At 38.0% G+C, this 22302-nt stretch overlaps 1 protein-coding gene across 1 annotated transcript; it reads left to right on the top strand.

Moving 5' to 3' along the window:
* The first annotated feature begins 7406 nt into the window (after positions 1-7406).
* eftud2 (elongation factor Tu GTP binding domain containing 2) lies at positions 7407-21654 on the top strand. Its single transcript, XM_079816754.1, has 28 exons — positions 7407-7516; positions 8705-8817; positions 8937-9105; positions 9192-9270; positions 9356-9431; positions 10310-10375; positions 10503-10538; positions 10628-10718; positions 12603-12685; positions 12878-13044; positions 13190-13314; positions 13405-13468; positions 13556-13646; positions 13772-13907; positions 14004-14131; positions 15073-15266; positions 15802-15913; positions 16001-16141; positions 16962-17063; positions 17154-17236; positions 17369-17455; positions 17871-17997; positions 18227-18314; positions 19008-19126; positions 19351-19445; positions 19610-19763; positions 21004-21111; positions 21215-21654. Exons 2-28 carry the CDS (start codon positions 8716-8718, stop codon positions 21308-21310), a joined length of 2919 nt encoding a protein of 972 aa, XP_079672880.1. The 5' UTR covers positions 7407-7516; positions 8705-8715; the 3' UTR covers positions 21311-21654.
* The last annotated feature ends 648 nt before the right edge of the window (positions 21655-22302 follow it).

The raw sequence follows: 22302 nt of genomic DNA, 5'->3' as shown, positions 1-22302 counted from the left end.
ACTACAGATCAATTGCCCTTCTATTGTTGCAAAGTGTCTAGAGAGACTAGTATTGAGGCATATTAAAGCCAACCTCCCTCCCACTTTTGACCCCCACCAGTTTGCTTACAGGGCCAACAGGTCTACAGGGGTTGCCATTGCCACAGTCCTACACACGGCTCTGGAGCACCTGGAAAACAGAGGGAGTCCTAAAGAAAACCACCTGTGTTCAAAGCTACTGGTCGCCTTCTACCGCTCTGCCATTGAGAGTGTCTAAACATACTGCCTCTGACAAAAAGCTGGATCTGACAAAAAGCTCTATAGGGTCATAAACACAGTGTAGAACATCATTGGCTGCCCTCTCCCCTTACTTCAGGACATTGCAAACACCGGCTACCTATCCAGGGCAAAGGGCAAAGTTAAGGACTCTTCTCACCCCGGTCACCACCTGTTTTCCCTCATGCCCTCAGGAAGGTGATACAGGGCAATTAAAAGAATCTGGCACACTGCCAGATTCTTGAACAGATATTATCCGAGAGCCATCCAGTCCCTAAACTAAATTATTGCACTAGTTATATATGAACACTAACTGTGTACTGTGCAATATCTGTTTGAAACCTTTAACTGCACTTTCTTGCCTTACCTGTAAAACGTTGTTTACATATGTGTATGTATTGTAGCATTGCTGAGCGGTCTCTGACATTTCTTTGTATCCCGATGCAATGACAATAAAGGCTAATTCTAATTCTAAACTACTACATTCGCAGAGACAGGGCAGAGCAGAATCTGCCCAGGAAAAGACATGGGTTTAATGACAGGGAAACCGTACCGTACCGAAGAATACACATATACAACATATGGAGCATCTAGCCCAGTACAGGGCTGACCAACCAGGCATGCACTCGAGTACTGGGCCTGGTTTTGAACGCCTCTGCCGCATCTGACTGCCGAAGGATAATTGGAGGAAACTCCCCCAAAGAGCAAAGACAGCACTCATATCCTCTCCTTAGAGGGGAATGGCACTGCAAGAGGGACACTTAGCCAGCCTTCCTGCACATTACCTTTTTGTACCCAACACAAGGAAAGAAACCTGCAGCTCTGCAGATGTCTGCCAAAGAGGCGCCATGCACCAACTGCCAGGAGGAGGCTACACTCTGAGTGGAGTGAGCCCTTACTCCGAGGGGGCATGGTCTTGGGATTGGTACGCCAATGCGATGACATCCACTATCCAGTGGGTCAACCTCTGCTTGGAGACATCCTTTTTCTTCTGCTGACCTCCAAAGAAGTCAAAGTGCTGCTCAGAGCTTCAGAAGCTCTGTGTGCGGTCCACATAAACACACAGGGCACGGACGGGATACAGCAGTGCAAGCGCTGGGTCTGCCTCCTCTGGGGGCAACGCTTGCAAGTTCAGCACCTGGTCCTGAAAAGGAGTAGTGTGAACTTTGGGCACATATCTGAACTTAAGGCACGACTCAAGGCTGACCAAAGATACCTGCAGGTCCCCCACCCTCTTGATGGATGTGAGTGTGGTCAGGAGTTATTTGTCTTTCCACACCCAAAGCACCAGCTCTGAACCAGGAAAAGTGGTTCTTAAGTAGCACCAGAACATTGCTGGTCTAGAAGTAAGAACCGCTTGCGTCAGGGACTGGGGGTGGGGTTACCGTGACCGACAAGACGAACACAAACAAACTTGTGGCCACCATTTTTGAAATAGCAGCTAATCGAGTGAATAACTGCTCGATTGTAATCTCTGTCTATACAGATTGAATCGCTCATGATGTGTTTTGATATCATGCGCTGATCGTCTGCGCAGCGCCGATGCCTCTCGAACGAGTCTGGTGTGTTTGTGTTTCCTGCTGAGAAAGATGAGACGCATACAGTGATGTAAGACCTGGCTCTGTGATGGCTCTCTAGCCCGTGGAAAGGCACACTGGTTCTTAGAAGGCTCGTCAGTCAAACCAACTCCGAACTGGCACTAGCACTGGCTATGAACTAGCACCCGGTTCATTCTGGTTGAAAAGGAGTAAGTGAGATCCCAGGAGGGGATGAAGTGCAGCCTGGGAGGATTTAACCTGGTGCCTCTCAGGAATGACAAGGTCATGCTTTCCTAGTGACTTACCATCAACTGCAAGTCAAATCACCTTTATTTATGTAGCATTTTTTACAATACAGATTGTTTCAAAGCAGCTTTACAGTACTGGAGCATGATGTGCTGCAATGGCGACAAAATACACCTTCAACGTGAAGGGGGACAGCATCTGCTCCAACCCTTCTTGCAGGAGGGAAAGCACAGAGTCGATCGGGCATCTCCGGGGGTCTTTATTTGCTGCTGGTGGTAGGCCATTTAAGTCCTTAAGCCTTTGCAGCCAGAGCTGCCTTCATCTTACAGGACGGTTCTGCCAGGTGGTGCCACTTTGTGGATTGCATTGCAATTGCATGCTCCACATACTTTGCACGCTACATGCATGGCAGCCCTACCATCAAGGGAAGTGTTAGCAGCTTTGTGCAGTAAAAGGTGCCTGAACCTCCTCATGCACTTCCGGGAAGAAAGGCACTTCCCAGGAACCAATCATCCAACCGTGAACGCTCAGGACAAGGTAGAGGGTTCCACTCGAGTCTGATGCCAGCAGTGGCCCAGGCAAGCATGGCTGTCAACTCTGAATCCATCTCAGCATGAGTGAGCACACCCGAAGGCGTAAGCCCTAAGCCTCATCTTCCTCCCCAGAGGACAATAGCCCGCTCCCCAATGCAGGTATCAACATGTATTCCTCACCCGGAGTGCCAAACGACACACTGGGTCCCCCATGAGAAGGACCGACACCATCGTAAGGCAGCTCGACGGCACACAACACTGCAGAGGAGCGGGAGGTCCATGGGGACTGGGCCGGTGGAACCACTGTAACCCTCAGGTCTTCCAGAGTGTTAACCATACTCGTGGCTCTACTTTGTACAGCATGCGAGAGCATGCTAAGAGGGCTTTCGTAGATTGTTCATGTCTTCACTGTGAGAACATGACCATGTTGACACTACGGTCGTTCAGGCATGTGAGACAGCAATAGTGGCTGTCAGATGACGACAGCAAATGACCACATCCAGAAACACACGGTCGGAAAGGCATTTATCTCTTTTAGGGAAATGCTCTTTTATACCGAAGCGCCCAGGGGGAATCTCCGCACTTATCTGCACTGACTGACAGATGGGGAATTTTCTTTTTAGTGGAAAAAGGTTCTTTAGGTTATTAAAAAGTTTTCACATGAAGAAAAAAATGCCACATCCATAAATACAGACTCACATAGGACAACTTTTTTCATGTTTGGAATTTAGGCCACAGACTCTCTTATGTCTTGCCACTTAGGCTCATTTTTGTTTGCTGTGTGTTTAATCACTGCAGCCCTGTTTGAGAAGTTCTCACACATTTTTAAAGATAAATGGTGTACAGTAGGTATGCATCACACATGGAATGATACCAAATTTAAAGAGCACACAGACCCATTTATACATTGTGAATTTGATAAATATCACACACACGCAGTGGCGCACTGAGCGTGATCTACTTAGAGCAGAGGAGTGTGTTGAGTGTGTGACCCCAAATGTGCTGTGCTGTTTCTCCACCTTCTTATAAACTAGTTTCTCACCTTGTTTGCCATTCATCTTTCTCTCCATCTTTATGACAGATTTGCATTAATCCTGCTTAATCAGAAGTAAAAAATGACACCTGCATGAATAACCAAAAATGAGCAACTTAAACGCTCAGTGCAACATAGTATCTAACTTTATTTGTTTCTGTCTCTTCCTCTCTGCTAAAAGTGAAGGTTTTTGTTTTAGTGCTACTATTTTTAATACATACTGTATATACACTTGTGTGCGAAAGTTTGGGCTTGGTAAATTTTTGTAATGTTTTAGAAAATAAATCTCTTATGCTCACCAAGGCTGCATTTATATGATCAAATACACAATAAAAACTGTATTATTGTGAAATATTATTACAATATTTAGTCATTTTTAAATATATTTTAAAATGTAATTTATTCGTGTGATGGTAAAGCTGAATTTTTCAGCATCGTTACTCCAGTCGCAGTGTCACATGATCCTTCAGAAATCATTCTAAAATGCATTCATGTACTATATAGGCATATAGTAAAACAATTTATTTTTTGCGTTAGTGACAGAAAAAAGCTAAATATACAAAATAGCTTTACGTAACACCAGTTTCACAAATGAATTTAATATGAGTACTAATTGAGCCTCTTGTTGTGTATTCATTATGTAAATGGGGTTGACGAGCTCTTCTGTTATTTTCTCCTCTTTCTCTGTCGACAATCAAGAGTCTCATCAACTACATCACAAGGACCAACTGCTGATTAACAGGTGTGTGTGTGTCCAGTAATGGAGTAGAGTCAAGATACAGCACAGACATGTAAGCAATCTTGATACAGCAGATGTAGTGACTGGTGAGACCTAAGTATAGTCTGAATGCACAATGTTAGATATGAGTTTGTATCAACAACACAGACAGAGAAGCAACAGAAAATGAACATGCAGCTGTAATTGAACAGACATTATTTGATACTGAACAGAAGAGGGGGATTGTGCATGGGGGAAAGTGTGTCGTTTATTTTCACCGCTGCCCAGGTGTGCTGATCAAAATGAGTAATGAGAGAGTTAGTAGAGCAGCACCTCAGAGAATACACTCACACACCATGCACATGCAAACACAAAAAGAGAATGATGGATCAAAATACAAGCATTCTACTAAGAAGGAAAGGGCATCCAAGAGTATAAAAGATAATTTGCATGTTTCATGGGAATTGAACCGATGAACTTGGTGTAGAACATGCTCTACAAGTTGATCTACGGTAACCTTGTTTGTCCGCTACAGTATTTTTACAACGCAATAAATGTAATCTTTACGCCAGAGTATTTACACTCATGATACATGGTGTGCGCATTTGGCACCGTCCTGTTTGCGTTTGTGACATTTGGCATAAAGCAAAGCATGGAAAATAGATCTCTCACACCCAAGAGGTCTTGAGGAGGTCTCGTCATTTCCTCAGATAGATTTTAGATGGTACACATAAGCCCTGAAGCAAACAAGCAGGGTGCTCCCTTTCTTACACACGGTCCAGTACACCCCACTTTTCAAGACACATGAACAGATCGGGATGGTGGAAAACATCATCTGTTTTACCACCTGTCCCCTTAGAATGATTTATTTCATATAGGGATCTGTTTGTGATGACATGAGGTTTCACACAGACAATATTATATTGCATGTATGATGTCATCACATATCAATAGCTTTATTAAAATACACTGTTGATGTGCAGTTGTTTTTAATACATTCTGAGAATAGCAATGACTAGTGTAAAAAAAACACATGCATATTTAACATGTAGTGTCACAATGTTGATGACTACATGATAAAGTCTGTTAGATGCATTATGTTGCTGATTCATAAAGACACTCGTACAGAAGTGAGTTCAGTTTATTTATTTATTTCTCCTGCCTTTTTGTAAGTGATGTAACGATAGGGATGAGCTGATGTTCAGTTTGATCTCATGGAAAACAAGAACATGGACAGTAAGGTGCTTTATGGCTCACTGAGATGAGACCAACTGCTATCATTAGAAACACTTTGGGCCTCATTCATGAAACACGAGCAGAACAAATTTCTGTGTAGGCTAATGTCTCTCTCTCTCTCTCTCTCTCTCTCTGCTTCTCTCATCTTGAAGAAATCCTGTTAATGTGATGAAACTGGCAGCTATGCCTAAAATTCACTGGGGTGGCATTTTGGTGCCTGTATTTTACAGTACATAACTGTGTATTTCATTAATTTCCATTATGTTAATCAACCCATTTCAACTACAAAAATCTGGTTTGTATAATAAAATCTACTAAAAACCACAATCATTTTACAGGTGGCAAAGTTCATTCAAATTGGCAATTGGCAACAATTGCAAATTAACAAACAAAACTGCTTAAAGTGTAATATAAAACATTCTAACGTGCAAAGGTAATGTGCCTCTTATGCTTACCAAGGCTGCATTTATTTTATTCTAAATATTAGTAATTATTACAATCTTAAATAACTTTTAAATTTTAATGTTTTGTTTTTTCCTCTGATTTCTTAATTTCCTCCTCTCATTCCTCTTCTTCGTTTTATTTATTTATTTATCTATTAAATTAAACTGTTGATATGAAGTTCTTCTCAGGATTTGTTTGCTTTGCAGGATCATGTTTGATTTTCGTTTTTTATTCCTTCCACCATTTTTTTTTTCTTGCACGCATGAAAGATCAGTTCAAATTTTCTTTTAAGGAAAGAATATCTTTAGAGACTGTTGATATTATGTTTGGACTGATAAATCAAATTCCCTTCTCTTCAAAGGGCTTTTGAGGCAACAATTACAAAGGCATAGGCAATTGTGTGTATTATTTAAGCTTTAAGTAAATGTGTGTGTCTGTGTGCAAATTGTACATATTCCTCATCATCTTGTCAGACCTTTGAATACAAAGTGTTAGCAGTGTGATTACAACACTATTGTATATTTCAGTTGTATTCAAATGGACATTAATGTACCTATATTAGAAGAAACTGGTCTATTTTTTGTTTTACTATTGGAAAACCACAGACCTCTGCAGTCCTGCCAATGTTCAAGTGCCATATGAGATCCCTGTATTAAGAAATTGAACCTGAGTCACACTCGGACATCGTAAACTATGTGGGACAAATATTAAAGACACCCAATGAGTGAAAGAAACCACACCTAAGAAATTCTGTTCATAAATGCATATACAAGTGATATGGTGCCATCTTCTGTCAGTATTATTATTTTACCTGTTGGATAGTCTTGAGGGGATAGGCTATTTCTTATTAATTGTGAGGATAATTATGAAGGTTTTGTTGTTGTTGTTTGTTTTGTTTTTAAAATACAAATATTGAGTCGTCTTTACTGTTTTTAAAATTTAAAACGTCTCTAATACTAGAACTAAAGTCATATACTATAATTCAATTTTCATCATAATTTTGATTAAATACCATTTGCATAATAGAAATCCTTCTATTGGTACATTTGCAAATATGCAAATGAGTTTAAATTAGTTAAAATTAATGATTAGTTAAAATTAATAGAAATGTTTTAATCATATTTTAAGTATATTTTTGCGCAACATTAAAGTCGGTATTGAATGTTCTAAGTATTTCTGTATTTCAACCCTGATGTCAACATGTAAAAAGATAATACAACGTAATACAATATTTTATCAATATAAAGCAGAATACTGACCTTTTTTTTATTTGTTTATTGAACAAAGATCACAGGGGATACATATATCCAGAATACTGACTTGTCTTGTGCAACATCTTTTTGTAGCCTTGCTTTTCAATCGGGCAATGTGTATGGCGACTGATGATGACGTCACCAACGTACGACATACGTTGGACTGTGTGAGGACCTCGCGGTGCATGGTTTGGAAACAGTACGAGGAATATCTTTAAAACAACAATAAAAGCACACCAGGCATAAAGGCTCGTATACAGGTATAACACTATTATATATAGTGCATTTACATGCGATAGACAGGAAAGAAAGGTTAATTAAATGAGCAATTCACTCATTCATTATTACTCTTTTGTACGTTTGTTGCGCGTTCGGTTGCGTTAACAGCTTATTTTGAGGCTGTACTAAACTTTTTGATATATTGTGACTGTCAGTATATTAGTACGTTTTAGACAGTAACTTTACTGTCTTACTCATGCACAATGCTTGTTTGATATACACCACTATGACCATATTTCTGACATTTCCTAGTTCAGTGGTTAAAAACCATTAAAGTCTCACTTGTTATTAGGCCTATGTATTATTATTATTATTATTATAATTATTATGATTCCTGTATTAAAACCCTAACTGGTTTTAATACAATTCACAAAAAATCACATATAATAAATATATATAAAAAATTAAACACTTTACAAATACAAAGCAATAGTAATATGCATTTAACAAATATTTTCATCATTTTCTAATTGTTTATTTATTTTCACACTGTGAATATACGGTTTCCAATAATTACAAAATGTTTAACTTTTCAAATGTTATTTTATGTTTGTGCCTTTGGAATTTGATCTTTACTATCCCTAATTTATGCTTATTATTTTGAATTTTAGGCTCAATTTCAGCAGAAAGTATGTGAATTCTGCTAATTTGTTGCAAGTGTAATTGTTTAGTTGGTTCTTGTTTTATTATTCATGCATATCTGGGTATACTTTCACCCACTTGGTATAGCTAAGATGTGTTTGTGGGAATCACTGCCTTGTGATGCCGGAACTTTCGGGAAAGTTTACAATTGTGTGCAAAACAATCCTGCACGCTGTTAAGGTCCTGTTATATAGTGTATACAATATAGTATTACTTTAATTTAACATGAATGAGTTAGCATGAGACTACTACTACTAAGTGTAGTTGCAGCACCTTTTTGTTTGGCTTTGTTCAGTATTTGCATGCTGTAAAACGGGCACATTTCCAGGGACAGCTGTAGTCGGGACTGTAACAGTCACTTCACCAAGTTTATGAAACAATATAAATAGAATTATAGGAATGAAAGCAAAACAATCTTCAAATTAGTTTTTCTAGATTACAGCTGTGCACATTTTTCATGACTTACCATGCATTCTCTGCACAAATATAGTAGGAAATATAATTCCAGTCTTTTTTTGTTCCATCAGCACTGATCAGCATGGAAACGGATCTTTATGATGAGTTTGGAAACTATATAGGACCGGAGCTGGACTCTGATGAAGATGAGGAACTAGATGCAGAGGACCGGGATGCTGATGAGGTCTCTGAACTACTTAAAACCCACAAAAATAACCTTGAATTTTGAAACTGCAAAAAAATATGTTTTATGTGCTAGTTGCAAGTATGTGGTAATGTGGAGTACTGTTTTTCTTATTACAGGCAGATGAGGAGGATGATGATGAAGACCAGGCTGAGGCTGATGAGGAGGGTGGTGGTGGTATGGAGGTGGTTTTGCATGAGGATAAAAAGTATTATCCTACAGCTGAGGAAGTTTATGGTCCTGAGGTGGAGACCATCGTCCAAGAAGAAGATACACAACCATTAACAGGTAACAGACATGCTGATGGAATACTAGTTTATGCACTACATGCACACCCAGTGAAAAATCAAATTTTGATTTTATTTTCTCCTCAGAGCCCATAATAAAACCTGTAAAGTTGAAGCAGTTTACTCTGATGGAGCAGGAGCTTCCAGCCACAGTCTATGACATGGAGTGAGTTCAGTATTGTGTTGATTCTCTCTCGCCCTCCCCCCATAAGTTTTGAATTGCATATTCTTACATGCATGTCTGTCCGCAGGTTCCTTGCTGATTTGATGGACAGCTCAGAACTGATCAGAAATGTCACTTTGTGTGGACACTTACACCATGGCAAGGTAAAGACATTATCATGCTTATTAGATTTTTTTCACTTACATGTAGCGGTTTCCATACAAAGTTGCACATTTATCTTATGTGAACATTTGTTAACATTTGTGAATAAAGCAGTGTTTCCATCCCATGAGAACAAGAGAACATCGTAACTTCCTGGGAAATTTGCGTGAAATATCTGTAATAAAAATAAAGTTGCAGCAATCGGGGAAGCCATTGTGGCTCTTTTTTCCTACATTATAAATAACTCAGACAAAACACAAGAAACTTTCGTTTTGTCTTGCATTCGTATGCCCGGTGTTTGGGAATGCAATAGACTTTCTGCGGTAGTCGGTGTTACACAGTGTTCAGCCATACACCGATTACATCACTTGCCCACCATGGCACTGCCCCCCACTGTCATTTAGTTTTTTTTATAGTAATAAAAATAATTTAGTTCAGTTAGAGAACAGACACTACAGTTAAAAACTGAACACGTCTGCTCAATTCAGCATGAGCCGGACACAAGTCACGTTTCATTTATCATGTGACGAGAGTGAGGCAAGCTGACTGACAAGACGGATGGCAGAAGATTTGGCTCCTTAGCGAAATGTAAAAGATCTTGGCATCCCTAAAATTAATGAAAGTAGTCCACTGGTTAGTCCAATCACATTAACTGTTGAGGCAAAGTCATGTGTTTTTTTTGTTGTTGTTGTTGTTGCTCATAGAGGGATTTATTCGGTAAATTTGTTTCCACCGTAGTTTATGTCTTATCATGTAAAACTGTATCCGCCTCAATTGAGTGCACACATTTTTATGTGTATTTTTGTGTGCTTGGCATTTCCATCCAGCATTTTTTTTATGCAATATCCCAAAATGCATACAATTTTGCATCCCCCCCCAGACATGCTTTGTGGACTGCCTAATTGAACAGACTCATCCTGAAATTCGCAAGAGAGATGACAGTGATGTAAGTATATAGATCATGAATATAAATGTTTCTTTCCACATGCAGACTGAGACGTCCCTGGCATGCAGTGTTTTTTTTCCTGCACTAGAGTCATGCAAATTATATGTTGATCTTTTATTTTTCGCAGTTACGATACACAGATATCCTCTTCACAGAGCAAGAGGTAAGAAATTACCTAAAATGAGATTACAAGCAAGCATTTATCTTGTGTTCTCGTGGTATTCATGAGATAATTTTTGTGTTTTTTCATAGAGGGGAGTTGGCATCAAGAGTAGTCCTGTAACCATGGTGCTACCTGACTCACGGGGCAAATCCTACCTCTTCAACATCATGGACACACCAGGTACTTCCTGCTCTCTGAAGTAGCTGACACATCCGCCGAGGTGTGAAAAGCACTTGAAAACCATACTTAAGTAAAAGTAGAGATACCTTACAGTGAAAATGAGTCATTAGAAGTCCAGGGCTCCAGACTAATTTTTTTCACTAGGAGCACAGTGGCCCCCAACTGAAAATTTTAGGGGCACAACCAGAAAATGTAGGGGCGCACACCGTAAATCAACATGCTAACCAAATCTACTAATTTCCACTGTAATACTAATAAATACTTTGATAACAGGGCTCCAAACTAACATTTGAGAGCAGTGGCACCAGCGCCACTAAGTTCTAAAGATGGTGATGCTGGAGGAAAATTTATCATAAGGTTAATTTAATCATAAAATTACTATTGTTTTGCATTGTTTTGTTAATAAGTGCAGTTACTGATAATAGTACATGTTTGTTTATTTGAAATTTAACAGTGAAGCGCTGAACTTGAATTATGCAGAAAAAATTTACTTTTATTAACAGCAGTAATGTGCAAAAACCTAAAATTTTAATATTCCACTCTTATTAAATGTATTGTCCTTCTATAGTATCATACTGAACTAAAAGGAACACTCTTTACTTGTTTTCTTTGTAATCCAGTCACAATGTGAAGAAATGTTTTTTGTGACTTCATACTTTTTTCAATATATTAAGGAGTGGAAATGTCTAATAAGTCAAATAAGTGCCATAAAGTGGCCAGCACCTTTTAAACTTTTAGTTTTACAAATCATTACACTAAAAATAATATTAAAATTGGATAATATTTAGAGCTTTGAAGTGCTGGAAAAAGTATGACACACTTGAAAAGTGCTTGAATTTCACTCTCAAAAGGTTGTACAAACCCTGAGATGAATAATGTTAAGAAAAGAAAAGAAAAAAACATTTGACTATTTCTTCCACAATACCATGGGGTGTTACTACATTAAATCCACTGTGAATGATTTGTGGACTGAAACCCCTGAATGTTTCAAAATGTTTCTCCTGGTCTCTGTTGGATCTGATATCTGTGGTTTATAACAGAGAATTCTGCACCAAACACTTCCCACTAGGTCTCGCAGTAGCAATGTTATTAATACTGTGGTGAATTCAAATGCTTTCTCACTGGATCTCCCAGCGCTGTTTAGTAACGATGCCGCGTGATCGAGATCGGCCCATGTATGAGCTCACACTGCGATGTCTAATATTGCTCCGAGCTGATAATATGAAAAATCCGACCATTTAGTCGCAGTCTGGAGCCCTGAAGTCACCAATTCCAATACCACTTGAGTAAAATGGTGGTGGTGGTTGAGGAGATTCCCCCCTTCTAAAATGTAAAGCACTTTGAGTACCCAGAAAATCGCTATATAAATGTAAGGAATTATTATTATTAAAAGTCTTAGAGTATCTGATTTTGAGAAAGCGGCAAAATTCACAAGATATAGTACCTTCAATGCCCTGTAGAGATGGCGATATTGCTTCTTTTGTAACAGAAAAGAAAGTGCCTCCTCAAAGTGCCAGAAGCCATCGAATGTGAGCATTTGCCCACTCAAGTCGGTTACAACGATGAACTGCAGTCAGGTCGAGATAATCATGCTGTCTAATCAGCATCTTGATATGCCACACCTGTGAGGTGGATGGATCATCTCGGCAAAGGAGAAGTGCTCACTAACACAGATTAAACAGATTTGTAAACAATATCTGAGAGAAATAGGCCTTTTGTGTACATGGAAAAAGTCTTAGATCTTTGAGTTCAGCTCATAAAAAATATGGAGGCCAAAAAAAAGTGTTGCGTTTATAATTTTGTTCAGTGTATAACTTAAGTGCACAGTATATTTGCACACTGCTGTGAAAAAGCAAGTGATTTATCTATTTCGCTCTTCTTCAGGTCATGTGAATTTCTCTGATGAAGTGACATCTGCAGTTAGACTGTCTGACGGCATTGTGCTTTTTATCGATGCTGCCGAGGGGGTGAGTTCACATGGATACAGTTTACTGCTGATGTCAAGCTTATTGTCTTTGTTATTAAAATACAATAAATAAATCATTGTCTAGACTTACTATTTTTTGTAAGATTATATTGTATTTTTCATATTGAACTAGCTGTTATGCAAGTATACACTTTTCAGTGGGTTTTGTAACAGTCTGTTTGCATGTGTTCAGGTGATGCTGAACACTGAGCGACTGATCAAGCACGCAGTGCAGGAGAGGTTGGCCATCACTATCTGTATTAATAAAGTAGATCGTCTAATCGTGGAGCTCAAGCTGCCCCCTACTGATGCCTACTACAAACTTCGCCACATTGTGGATGAGGTCAACGGCTTGTTGAGGTACCCCACAATACTTGAAAGAATACATTTTGGTAGATCAAACATGCTGTTTTAGAGCTACTATTTGTATTACACTTGCTCATATTTTGGCTTAGTTTTGTCTGAAATTCCAGAGACTAAATCTCTCTGTTTCTCTCTCTGGCAGCACATACTCCACAGATGAGTCTCTGATTGTATCTCCCCTGTTGGGAAACGTGTGTTTCGCTTCCTCGCAATACAGCATCTGCTTCACTCTTGGCTCCTTTGCCAAAATCTATTCAGACACCTATGGTGAGACATACACAAACCTATAGTTCAAATGCATACTTAAAGCTTTTGTCTGAAAACATAAACTTTTTTTTTTTCTCTCTTTCTCTCCAGGTGATATCAATTACATGGAGTTTGCTAAAAGACTGTGGGGAGACATTTACTTCAACCCCAAAACGTGAGAATCTCAAGCTGATTTTATTTTGTAATGGCAGAATTGTTGTTGGTTCTTTTTTTGTAACTGGCTGTGTTCTGTGCCTATCAGGAGGAAATTCACAAAGAAAGCCCCCAACAGCAACTCTCAGCGCAGCTTTGTGGAGTTTGTGCTGGAGCCATTGTACAAGATTCTTTCTCAGGTAAGTCGGACACTCAAATTCATTCATGCATCTTTAACTTGGGCAATATTTCTACACATTCAGACAGATGTAGGCAGTCAAACACGCACACATATCCAGGTTGTGCAATTCTGGTGTGTTTGTAGGTGGTGGGGGATGTGGACACGTCTCTCCCTCGTGTCTTGGATGAGCTTGGCATTCATCTGACCAAAGAGGAGTTAAAGCTCAACATTAGACCGTTGCTGCGCCTTGTCTGTAACCGCTTCTTTGGAGAGTTTACAGGTGAGCTTCAATGTTTTTTTTTGTGCTGTTGCATTAAATTAAAGTTCTTGCACATGTGGTGTGTGTTCAGTCTAATAATGTGTGCCAATTCAACAGGCTTTGTGGACATGTGTGTGCAACACATACCTTCTCCTCAGGGGGGTGCCAAAGCCAAGATAGAGCACAGCTATACAGGTGGACTGGATTCAGACCTTGGAGAGACAATGTCTGAGTGTGACCCTGATGTAAGTGTGGGATCTACAGAGGTTGATTTATTAGTGCTGTGTCATTGAACTTATAAGAGTTTCCATCCCTTGTGTTCTAGAGAACAAAATCATCACTTTATACAATATTGTTCAAAAGTTATTACAGTTATACAGGATTACAAATATTACAATTTTAAGATTTTTTCTATTTTAATATATTTTAAAATGTATGATGGCAAAGCAGCATTTTCAGAATCATTACTCATCTTAAGTGTCACATGATCCTTTAGAAATTATTCCAATATATTTGGTGTTCAAGAAACATTTCTTATAATGATCATTGTTAACAGTTGTGCTGGTAAAGCATGATATTTTTTTCAGAATTCTTTGAGTAGAATATTCAAAAGGACAACGTTTATTTGAAATAGAAATCTTTTGCAACTTCTAAATGTCTTTACTGTAATTTTTTACATTTACAATTTTACAATGTAATGCATTCTTACTGAATAAAAGTACAAATTTCTTGTAAAAAAAAAAAGAAGCACACTGTCCCCAAACTTTTGAATGGTAGATTATGTGAATAAAAATTGGCACAAAATATAAATGGAAATGGAAGTCGTTGCTTTTGGGGAAGCAACTATAGTTCTTCTATTAGACAAATAATAAATAACTTGTGGTTTAGAGCACGCAGACAAAACGCTGTGGCAGATGCTTTATGTTTGGGAGCAACAGCATGTCAGGCAGTTCTGGAGTAACCAATCATTTTGATGACAGGCTTTGGCTCCAGCATTTCAGGCTGACCAGTCTAAAATGTCATCTTGTCCTCTCGGAGTCAATTATTCTGGCTGTTATAAGGCCCTTTTTTATCCAGTAAATGTAGTTAATGCACATATCATCTTACCGAATAAAATAAAAATGTATTCATCTCAAAAAATCACAAAGGCCCAAAGTACTAAGTCAAACTCTTTTTCCTTTCTAAGGGTCCACTGATGTGCCACACCACTAAGATGTACAGCACAGATGATGGCGTTCAGTTTCACGCGTTTGGTCGAGTCCTGAGTGGAACCCTGCAGGCAGGCCAGCCGGTGAAGGTTCTGGGAGAGAACTACAGCCTGGAAGATGAGGAGGACTCACAGATCTGCACTATCGGACGCCTGTGGATTTCTGTCGCTAGGTGACTGTCTAATGCGGCTGTTCTGATTTTTGCTTGCATTATAATACAGCAGTGATTCTCAATGCTTTTGATAAGTATTTAGGATAAGAATTTTTTTTTATTAAAATATTTCAGAGCTTGGCATAACTAGAAAGATGTATATTCATTCTAAAAAAATACCCTTGCAATTTTATGATTTGATTAATTTACTTGACATTTCCAGGTCTAGAAGTCACATTTAAAAAAATTAGGCTTAGACGGAGGTGAATTAAAATAATAATAATAATCTTATTTTAAATAATTGAAGTAATCTTGAAACCCCCTTAGATGTTTGCCAAGTCCCCCTAATTGAGAAACACTGTTATATACACTGTAAAAAAAATTTTTTTCCAGAAGTACTGACTAAAAGATTATTGTAACTACGTTTTACAAGAAAATACTATCAGTCTTTCACAGTTAATTAATTGTGTTTGGGAGTATTCGTGGCTTGACTCAAAGTAAATCCTACACCATTGAGTAATGTTTGTAAATGTTATGTTTAATGTGTTTATGCAAGGTATCAAATTGAAGTGAATCGTGTTCCTGCTGGTAACTGGGTGCTGATCGAGGGCTGTGACCAGCCTATTGTTAAAACGGCCACAATCACAGAGCCCCGTGGAAATGAAGAGGTGGGAAAAAGAGAGATATCCATTTGAAACTAAGCAGTGTTAATGTATGAGGGATTGGATGTTGAATGTGCTTTGCATTGTGAGTAGGCTCAGATCTTCAGGCCATTGAAGTTTAACACTGCGTCAGTGATAAAAATAGCTGTGGAGCCAGTCAATCCCTCAGAACTGCCCAAGATGTTGGATGGACTCAGAAAAGTCAACAAGAGTTATCCTTCACTTACAACAAAGGTAACACACTTTAGAACCACTTGAGCTAATGATATTGTTTTAAAACCATATTTCTGTCATGTATTAAACCTCAAACCAAACCAGGGGCCGGATTCACGAAAATCTTCTTAAGGAAGAAGTTAAGAAAATTATTAAGATAAGAACATCTTAATTTTTTACTTAAGAAGAAAATGAATTGGTGTTATTTGATTGAAAGACTGACAGAATGAAAAACACTTTAAAAATAGTTTGCATGCGTGCATCTCAATGTGCATATCAATCCTAAATACAATGTGACATAGTGGGGTAGTATGCACATTGGGATGCAGGGCCTGTCTCAAGATGCAGCAGTCTTTCCCATTCATTTGCCCTGTATCTTTCTTGCGCTCTCTCTGTAGAGTGAATGTGTCTGGTATCTGTGTCTGTTGTGATGCCTCGCTAATTCTAGTTTGAGTGAGCGCATCATATACGTGTAAATGAACGATCTGTGTCACTTTAGAGTACTCGTCCACTTTCCTGATACTATTAGTAATATATATTATATTTAGCTAACTGAGTATTTGAAACAACCCAATCAATTCATTAAACAGCTTACATTTGGGTATAAAATATTCTTATATTTTTCCCAAGTTAGAAAATAAGAAGAAATTGGCAGTAGGAAGAATTTTATTCTTAAGAATGTTTCGTGAATCCGGCCCCAGGTGCCGCATATACTTGAGTGGCAGTCAGCAGGGTTACTTAATGATCAAATTTTGTTTCTTTTTTTTTGTGTGTGTATCAAAAAGTATTGCAAACCTTTTACTGAATTGTTTCTTATTAATCTGCTGGTTTGTGTGTTCAGGTGGAGGAGTCAGGTGAACATGTGATTCTTGGCACAGGTGAGCTGTACCTGGACTGTGTAATGCACGACCTGCGGAAGATGTACTCTGAGATTGATATTAAGGTGCTTTTTTGCTCTCATACAATTTTCCTATTTCTCTCATTCTTTTTGCATTCTTTTTAAATGCGATTTATCTTTGACTTCTCACTATAGGTAGCTGATCCTGTGGTGACTTTCTGTGAGACAGTGGTGGAGACATCCTCCCTGAAGTGTTTTGCTGAAACGCCTAATAAAAAGTGAGGAACAAACTTTCTGTATCTCAACCATTTAGAAATTCAGTTTTGTTGAAATGTGACCTGTAAAAGTCTTGACAGGATAACAAATGGGTTCAGATATGTTTAATTTGTAACTCTGTGTGTAATTGGCAGGAATAAGATCACAATGATTGCAGAGCCGTTGGAGAAGGGTCTAGCTGAAGACATTGAAAACGAGGTGGTGCAGATCACATGGAACAGGTAGAATAACGTCTCAGAACTATAGAGAACTTATGGGTTATATTCTTAGCCAAGTACAAAAAAGTAATCATGTACCTAAACATGATTTTTGGATTGCTCTGTTGTGATGCCCTTAAGGGTTAAAATACCAACATAAACTACCATTCAAAATGTTGGGGTCGGAAAGATTTCTCTTTCAGATAAATGAAAGTTATTTTAATAGTTAATGTTTCACAATATTACAGTTTTTACTGTATTTTTGATCAGATAAATTCAGCTTTGGTGCGCATAAGAGAACACTTAAAAAACATTTTGTTTAAAATCTTACCAATCCCAAACTTTTGAATGGTATTGTATGTGGTGCAGTTTAACCCACATGCTGTTTCACCTATAATCTGTTAACTAACTTAAAATATACCTCTCATTCTCTCTATAGGAAAAAGTTGGGAGAATTTTTCCAGACCAAGTATGATTGGGATTTGCTAGCAGCTCGTTCCATTTGGGCATTTGGACCTGACACGACTGGGCCCAACATCTTAGTAGATGACACTTTGCCCTCTGAGGTAATGTACACGTCAGCTGACACTAATTATGTTTGGCACGGTTCATTTATTTTCATTGAATTCATACATTTTTACTGTAATTGGATTGCAAATAAGTCTTTTGGCATGGATGTGTTGGTGTGTTATTATTTGGTGAATGTTTTGCCTGTTTTTGTGAGGGGGTCATGCACTGGACAAATGAACTTTGAATGACTCGATAAATGATCTGTTCTCTTTTTCTGTGTTGTAGGTAGATAAGGCTCTCCTCGGCTCAGTAAAGGACAGCATTGTACAGGGATTCCAGTGGGGCACACGCGAGGGTCCTTTATGTGATGAACGTAAGACATTGCAAACTATTTTATATGAGAGATCTGTGATATTGAAGGCAAAATAGTAATAAAAACCACAATGCAGTCAATAAAATACTCTTCAATGCAAGTAATTATTTAAATGCAGATGCATATATATCGGCCAATACTGGACACTGTGCATGATAATTTTTCTTGCTTTAACGTTTAGATTTAAAGTACGATTTGATGTCCACATATTCCTGTTCAAGAAATTACAGTGGTTGCAGCATTTCTATCATAAATAAGTGGACAAATATTAAAGATTAAGTACACATTTGAATTAAATGTTTAGCCAATATTAAACAAGGATTTAATATCTGCTGTAAAGTGTAACAACACCAGGCTTTTGGCGCCCCCTGATTACTTACTTTTGATACTTTAAACCAAATATTATTGCCTCGTTGTTATTTTATATGTATTTTAAGTCATTTTAAAGGCTTAGATCTATTTTTATTACCACAAAAAAAAATGATCAGATTAATCGTCAATTATCAACCAATTACTTGATTACAAAAGGGATCGTTAGTGACAGCCCTACTTCTGCATTTTTCTTTCATGACCACTTTCCACTCTCTTTGTTAAACAGGCTGTTTTTGCTACTGTTCCTTTAAGTCCACCATATGTAAATGTTTATTTTTTATAGTTTATAACAAATGTGTCTCTGTCAATCCTTGCATTCAGCAATTCGCAACGTGAAGTTTAAGATCCTAGATGCCGTGATCGCACAGGAACCGCTGCACAGAGGAGGAGGACAGGTCATCCCTACAGCTCGCAGAGTCGTCTACTCTGCCTTTCTCATGGTAATCTATCCTTCGATAGGTCTGTTTAGGCACCTCTCTTTCCTCCCATCTTCCTCCGTTTCCTTCTCTGCCTAATCATTGTTTCCATTAGTCTTATTGGACTGTTTAATTCAATTACGTGATCCATTAACTTGGTTCAGTAGATTAAGTTGATTATCGTAATTGGTTTCTCTCACTCACCCTCTTTTTTTCCCCCTCACTTTGTGATTGGTTATTTTCTGTAGGCCACACCCAGGCTGATGGAGCCCTATTACTTTGTGGAGGTTCAGGCACCTGCTGACTGCGTTTCTGCTGTGTACACGGTGCTGGCACGCAGGAGGTAAAATACACGCACAGAATGAGGACATTGCTGACTTGTCAGTAAACGCACACTCACATTAAGCAGATTGTTGCTCAAGGCAGCAAATGTCAGCAACACTCTAATAAAGGCGTTCTCCTTTTAGAATGAGCCTCTGACTGATCTCTTTTCTCTGTGTCCTGTAGAGGTCATGTGACGCAGGATGCCCCAATCCCTGGCTCCCCTCTCTACACCATCAAGGCTTTCATTCCAGCTATCGACTCGTTTGGCTTTGAAACCGATCTCCGCACACACACGCAGGGCCAGGCCTTTGCGCTCAGTGTGTTCCACCACTGGCAGGTACAATCGCACCCACGGTTTTGCCTTCTCTCTCTCTCTTGTGTGTGCATATGTGTTTGAATGAGTATAAGAGGGACTGTGTGTACGTGAAAAAAAACGGCCATTTCAACCGACAATGAAACAAAATTAGAATAAAAGATCATATTTTGGTTAAAAACAAAAAGTTTTAGTTTTTTTTAGAAATAGTCTTCAATTTCCTTAACCAAAATATGATTTCCAGGTTTAATTTATTTTAATTTGTTTAATAGTTTTACTTTTTTTAAATCTTTTTTTTTGACATGGACGTTAATGACAATTTTATGGCAATTAATTAAGCACAGTAACAGGAAAATATATATGAATTAATTGCTAAATTATTCTTATTGATAATACACTATTAGTGTATGCTGTTTTTTTATTTATTTATAGTTGATTAAAATTGGATTAAAGTATTCTTACGGTGAGAAACTGTAAACGTTTAAAGACTATTATGATTATTTTTAATGGCAATTAAGCACCGTAATGTGAGAAATATATTTAAATTGATGGTTGATAAATGATTATTTCTTGATAATAGATACATTTTTGTACTACTGTTATTACATTATTTAGCAGCAGCTGATTTTTTTTATTTTTTTTTATTACAAATTGGATTACAGTATTTTTTACTGCAAGAACCTAATGAGATTTACCATTTTAAATTAGTGATAGAAAATTACAATAAAATGTCTTGATTCATTACTGTAATGAGAATTTGGAAGGAAATGTAGAAATATTTAGACATGGTAGTATTATGTACTACTTTAATGTATCCTGATGTATCAATTGTATTACAGTACTTTAAACCAAGGGAAACTAATAAGAACCACTTTTAAGAATAATGGAAATTACAAAAATAAAACAAATTTGTTTTGTTTGTTTTTGCGAAAAATAATGTTGCAATGCACAAACTAGTCATTTAAAAATTGCTTCATTTTCTTTATGCTAAATATAATTTCTTTCATTTTCTTTTTCCAAGTTAAAATGTGACTTTGACATGTTTGCATAGGATTCACCCGTGTGTTTGTGTGAGTCGATGTGTTCTGATGTGTTTGATGTTGAGTAGCAGAATATTGAGTCAGCAGCAGCTTATCTCAGACTCCCTTTGCCTTTAACACTGTTTCTGTGTGTGTGTGTGTGTGTGTGTGTGTGTGTGTCTGTCACATGATATTAGATTTTCGTCACTGTCCTGAGTAATTATTGTCTCTGCCCCTCACTCTAGATTGTTCCCGGTGATCCTCTGGATAAGAGCATTGTGATTCGTCCCCTAGAGCCTCAGCCGGCCCCTCATCTGGCCAGAGAGTTTATGATCAAAACCCGCAGGCGCAAAGTAAGACATGTTTGACATCTCTGAAGTGTCAATCAACTTGTTTAGTTTGAATATGCATCATATATCATTATATATCAACATCATCTCCCTCCTCTTCCTCCAGGGTTTGAGTGAGGATGTCAGTATCAGCAAGTTCTTCGATGACCCTATGTTGTTGGAGCTGGCCAAACAGGATGTGGTGCTCAACTACCCGATGTGATGACAAATGAACTTAACTTATCCCGTCATTCCCCGTCAGCTTTACCAGACTTGCCCCTACTACGAATCAATCCGGTTCTGTATGATGGAATATAAAAAATGTTTTTTATATGCAAAGTGCTAGAAACATCACACTGATTTCTGTTGCTGTTACCCCAGGATCCTCTAAATGAACCTGTGACTTCCATGTGCACCCTTACAGTCTTGCTGTTTATTTTTATATTTGACAAGTGTTTTTGTAGTATACGATGATGCGAAGGACGGACAAGTCTTTGAAATGTGTCTGAAATCACTTTAAAATCTTACATCATTTTTGTAAGTGTGATTAAAAAGATTTGGCCTGTGGATCTGTGTTTGAGTTCATTATGGATGTGTTCTTTATGATATCCATGAAGGTGATAGCCATTGTACTTCTCAAGGCTTGCAGACACTTTGATGTGAAGGAAAAGGTGGTTTTGATATGCAGTATGAAAGTATTCTCAAACTTTGGAAGAGAATATTCAACACTGGGGAAACTTAGCGATCGTTCAGTGAATACAGAATAAACCTGAAGTACATACAAAGGGCAGGAGATGTACATCTGCATACATACAGGTAAAAACAGATCGGTTTGTGTTTTTTGACATCGTCTACCAGATTCAGAAGCAGAACTAAGGAAGGTTGGCATGAGTGAAGGCCATTCAACTGAAACAAGTCTGACATTTAAGTAAATGTCACAGTCTTTCTGTACTTAATGATTTCACATGAGTATTGCTTTCATATTGCAAAAATTTTTGTTCAATTCTGAATTTAAACTAACCAAAACCAGAAATGAATAAATATATGAATAAAGTTAAAACATGAGAATGTCATACAGAATGACATGTGAGTGAATGATTAAGTTTCTTTTTTGAGTAGTATTCTGGTACCACTACAATAAGGTTTCATTTTTCAGCCTTGGTTTACATGAACTGACAATGAAAAATACTTTCATGTTCACATTTACTAATACTG

The sequence above is a fragment of the Gobio gobio genome (genome assembly GCF_949357685.1).
Source record: "Gobio gobio genome assembly, chromosome: 1".
NCBI lineage: Eukaryota > Metazoa > Chordata > Actinopteri > Cypriniformes > Gobionidae > Gobio > Gobio gobio.
The sequence above is the reverse complement of the archived record's forward strand: the minus strand, read 5'-3'. Positions and strand labels throughout refer to the sequence as shown.

Excerpts from the sequence above, each read along its gene's own strand:
- eftud2 (XM_079816754.1), top strand. The coding sequence starts at position 8,716 with ATGGAAACGGATCTTTATGATGAGTTTGGAAACTATATAGGACCGGAG. Across the intron at positions 13,908-14,003 it reads CTTCTTTGGAGAGTTTACAG|GCTTTGTGGACATGTGTGTG; the intron begins GTGAGCTTCAAT and ends CCAATTCAACAG. Across the intron at positions 21,112-21,214 it reads TCAAAACCCGCAGGCGCAAA|GGTTTGAGTGAGGATGTCAG; the intron begins GTAAGACATGTT and ends CTCTTCCTCCAG.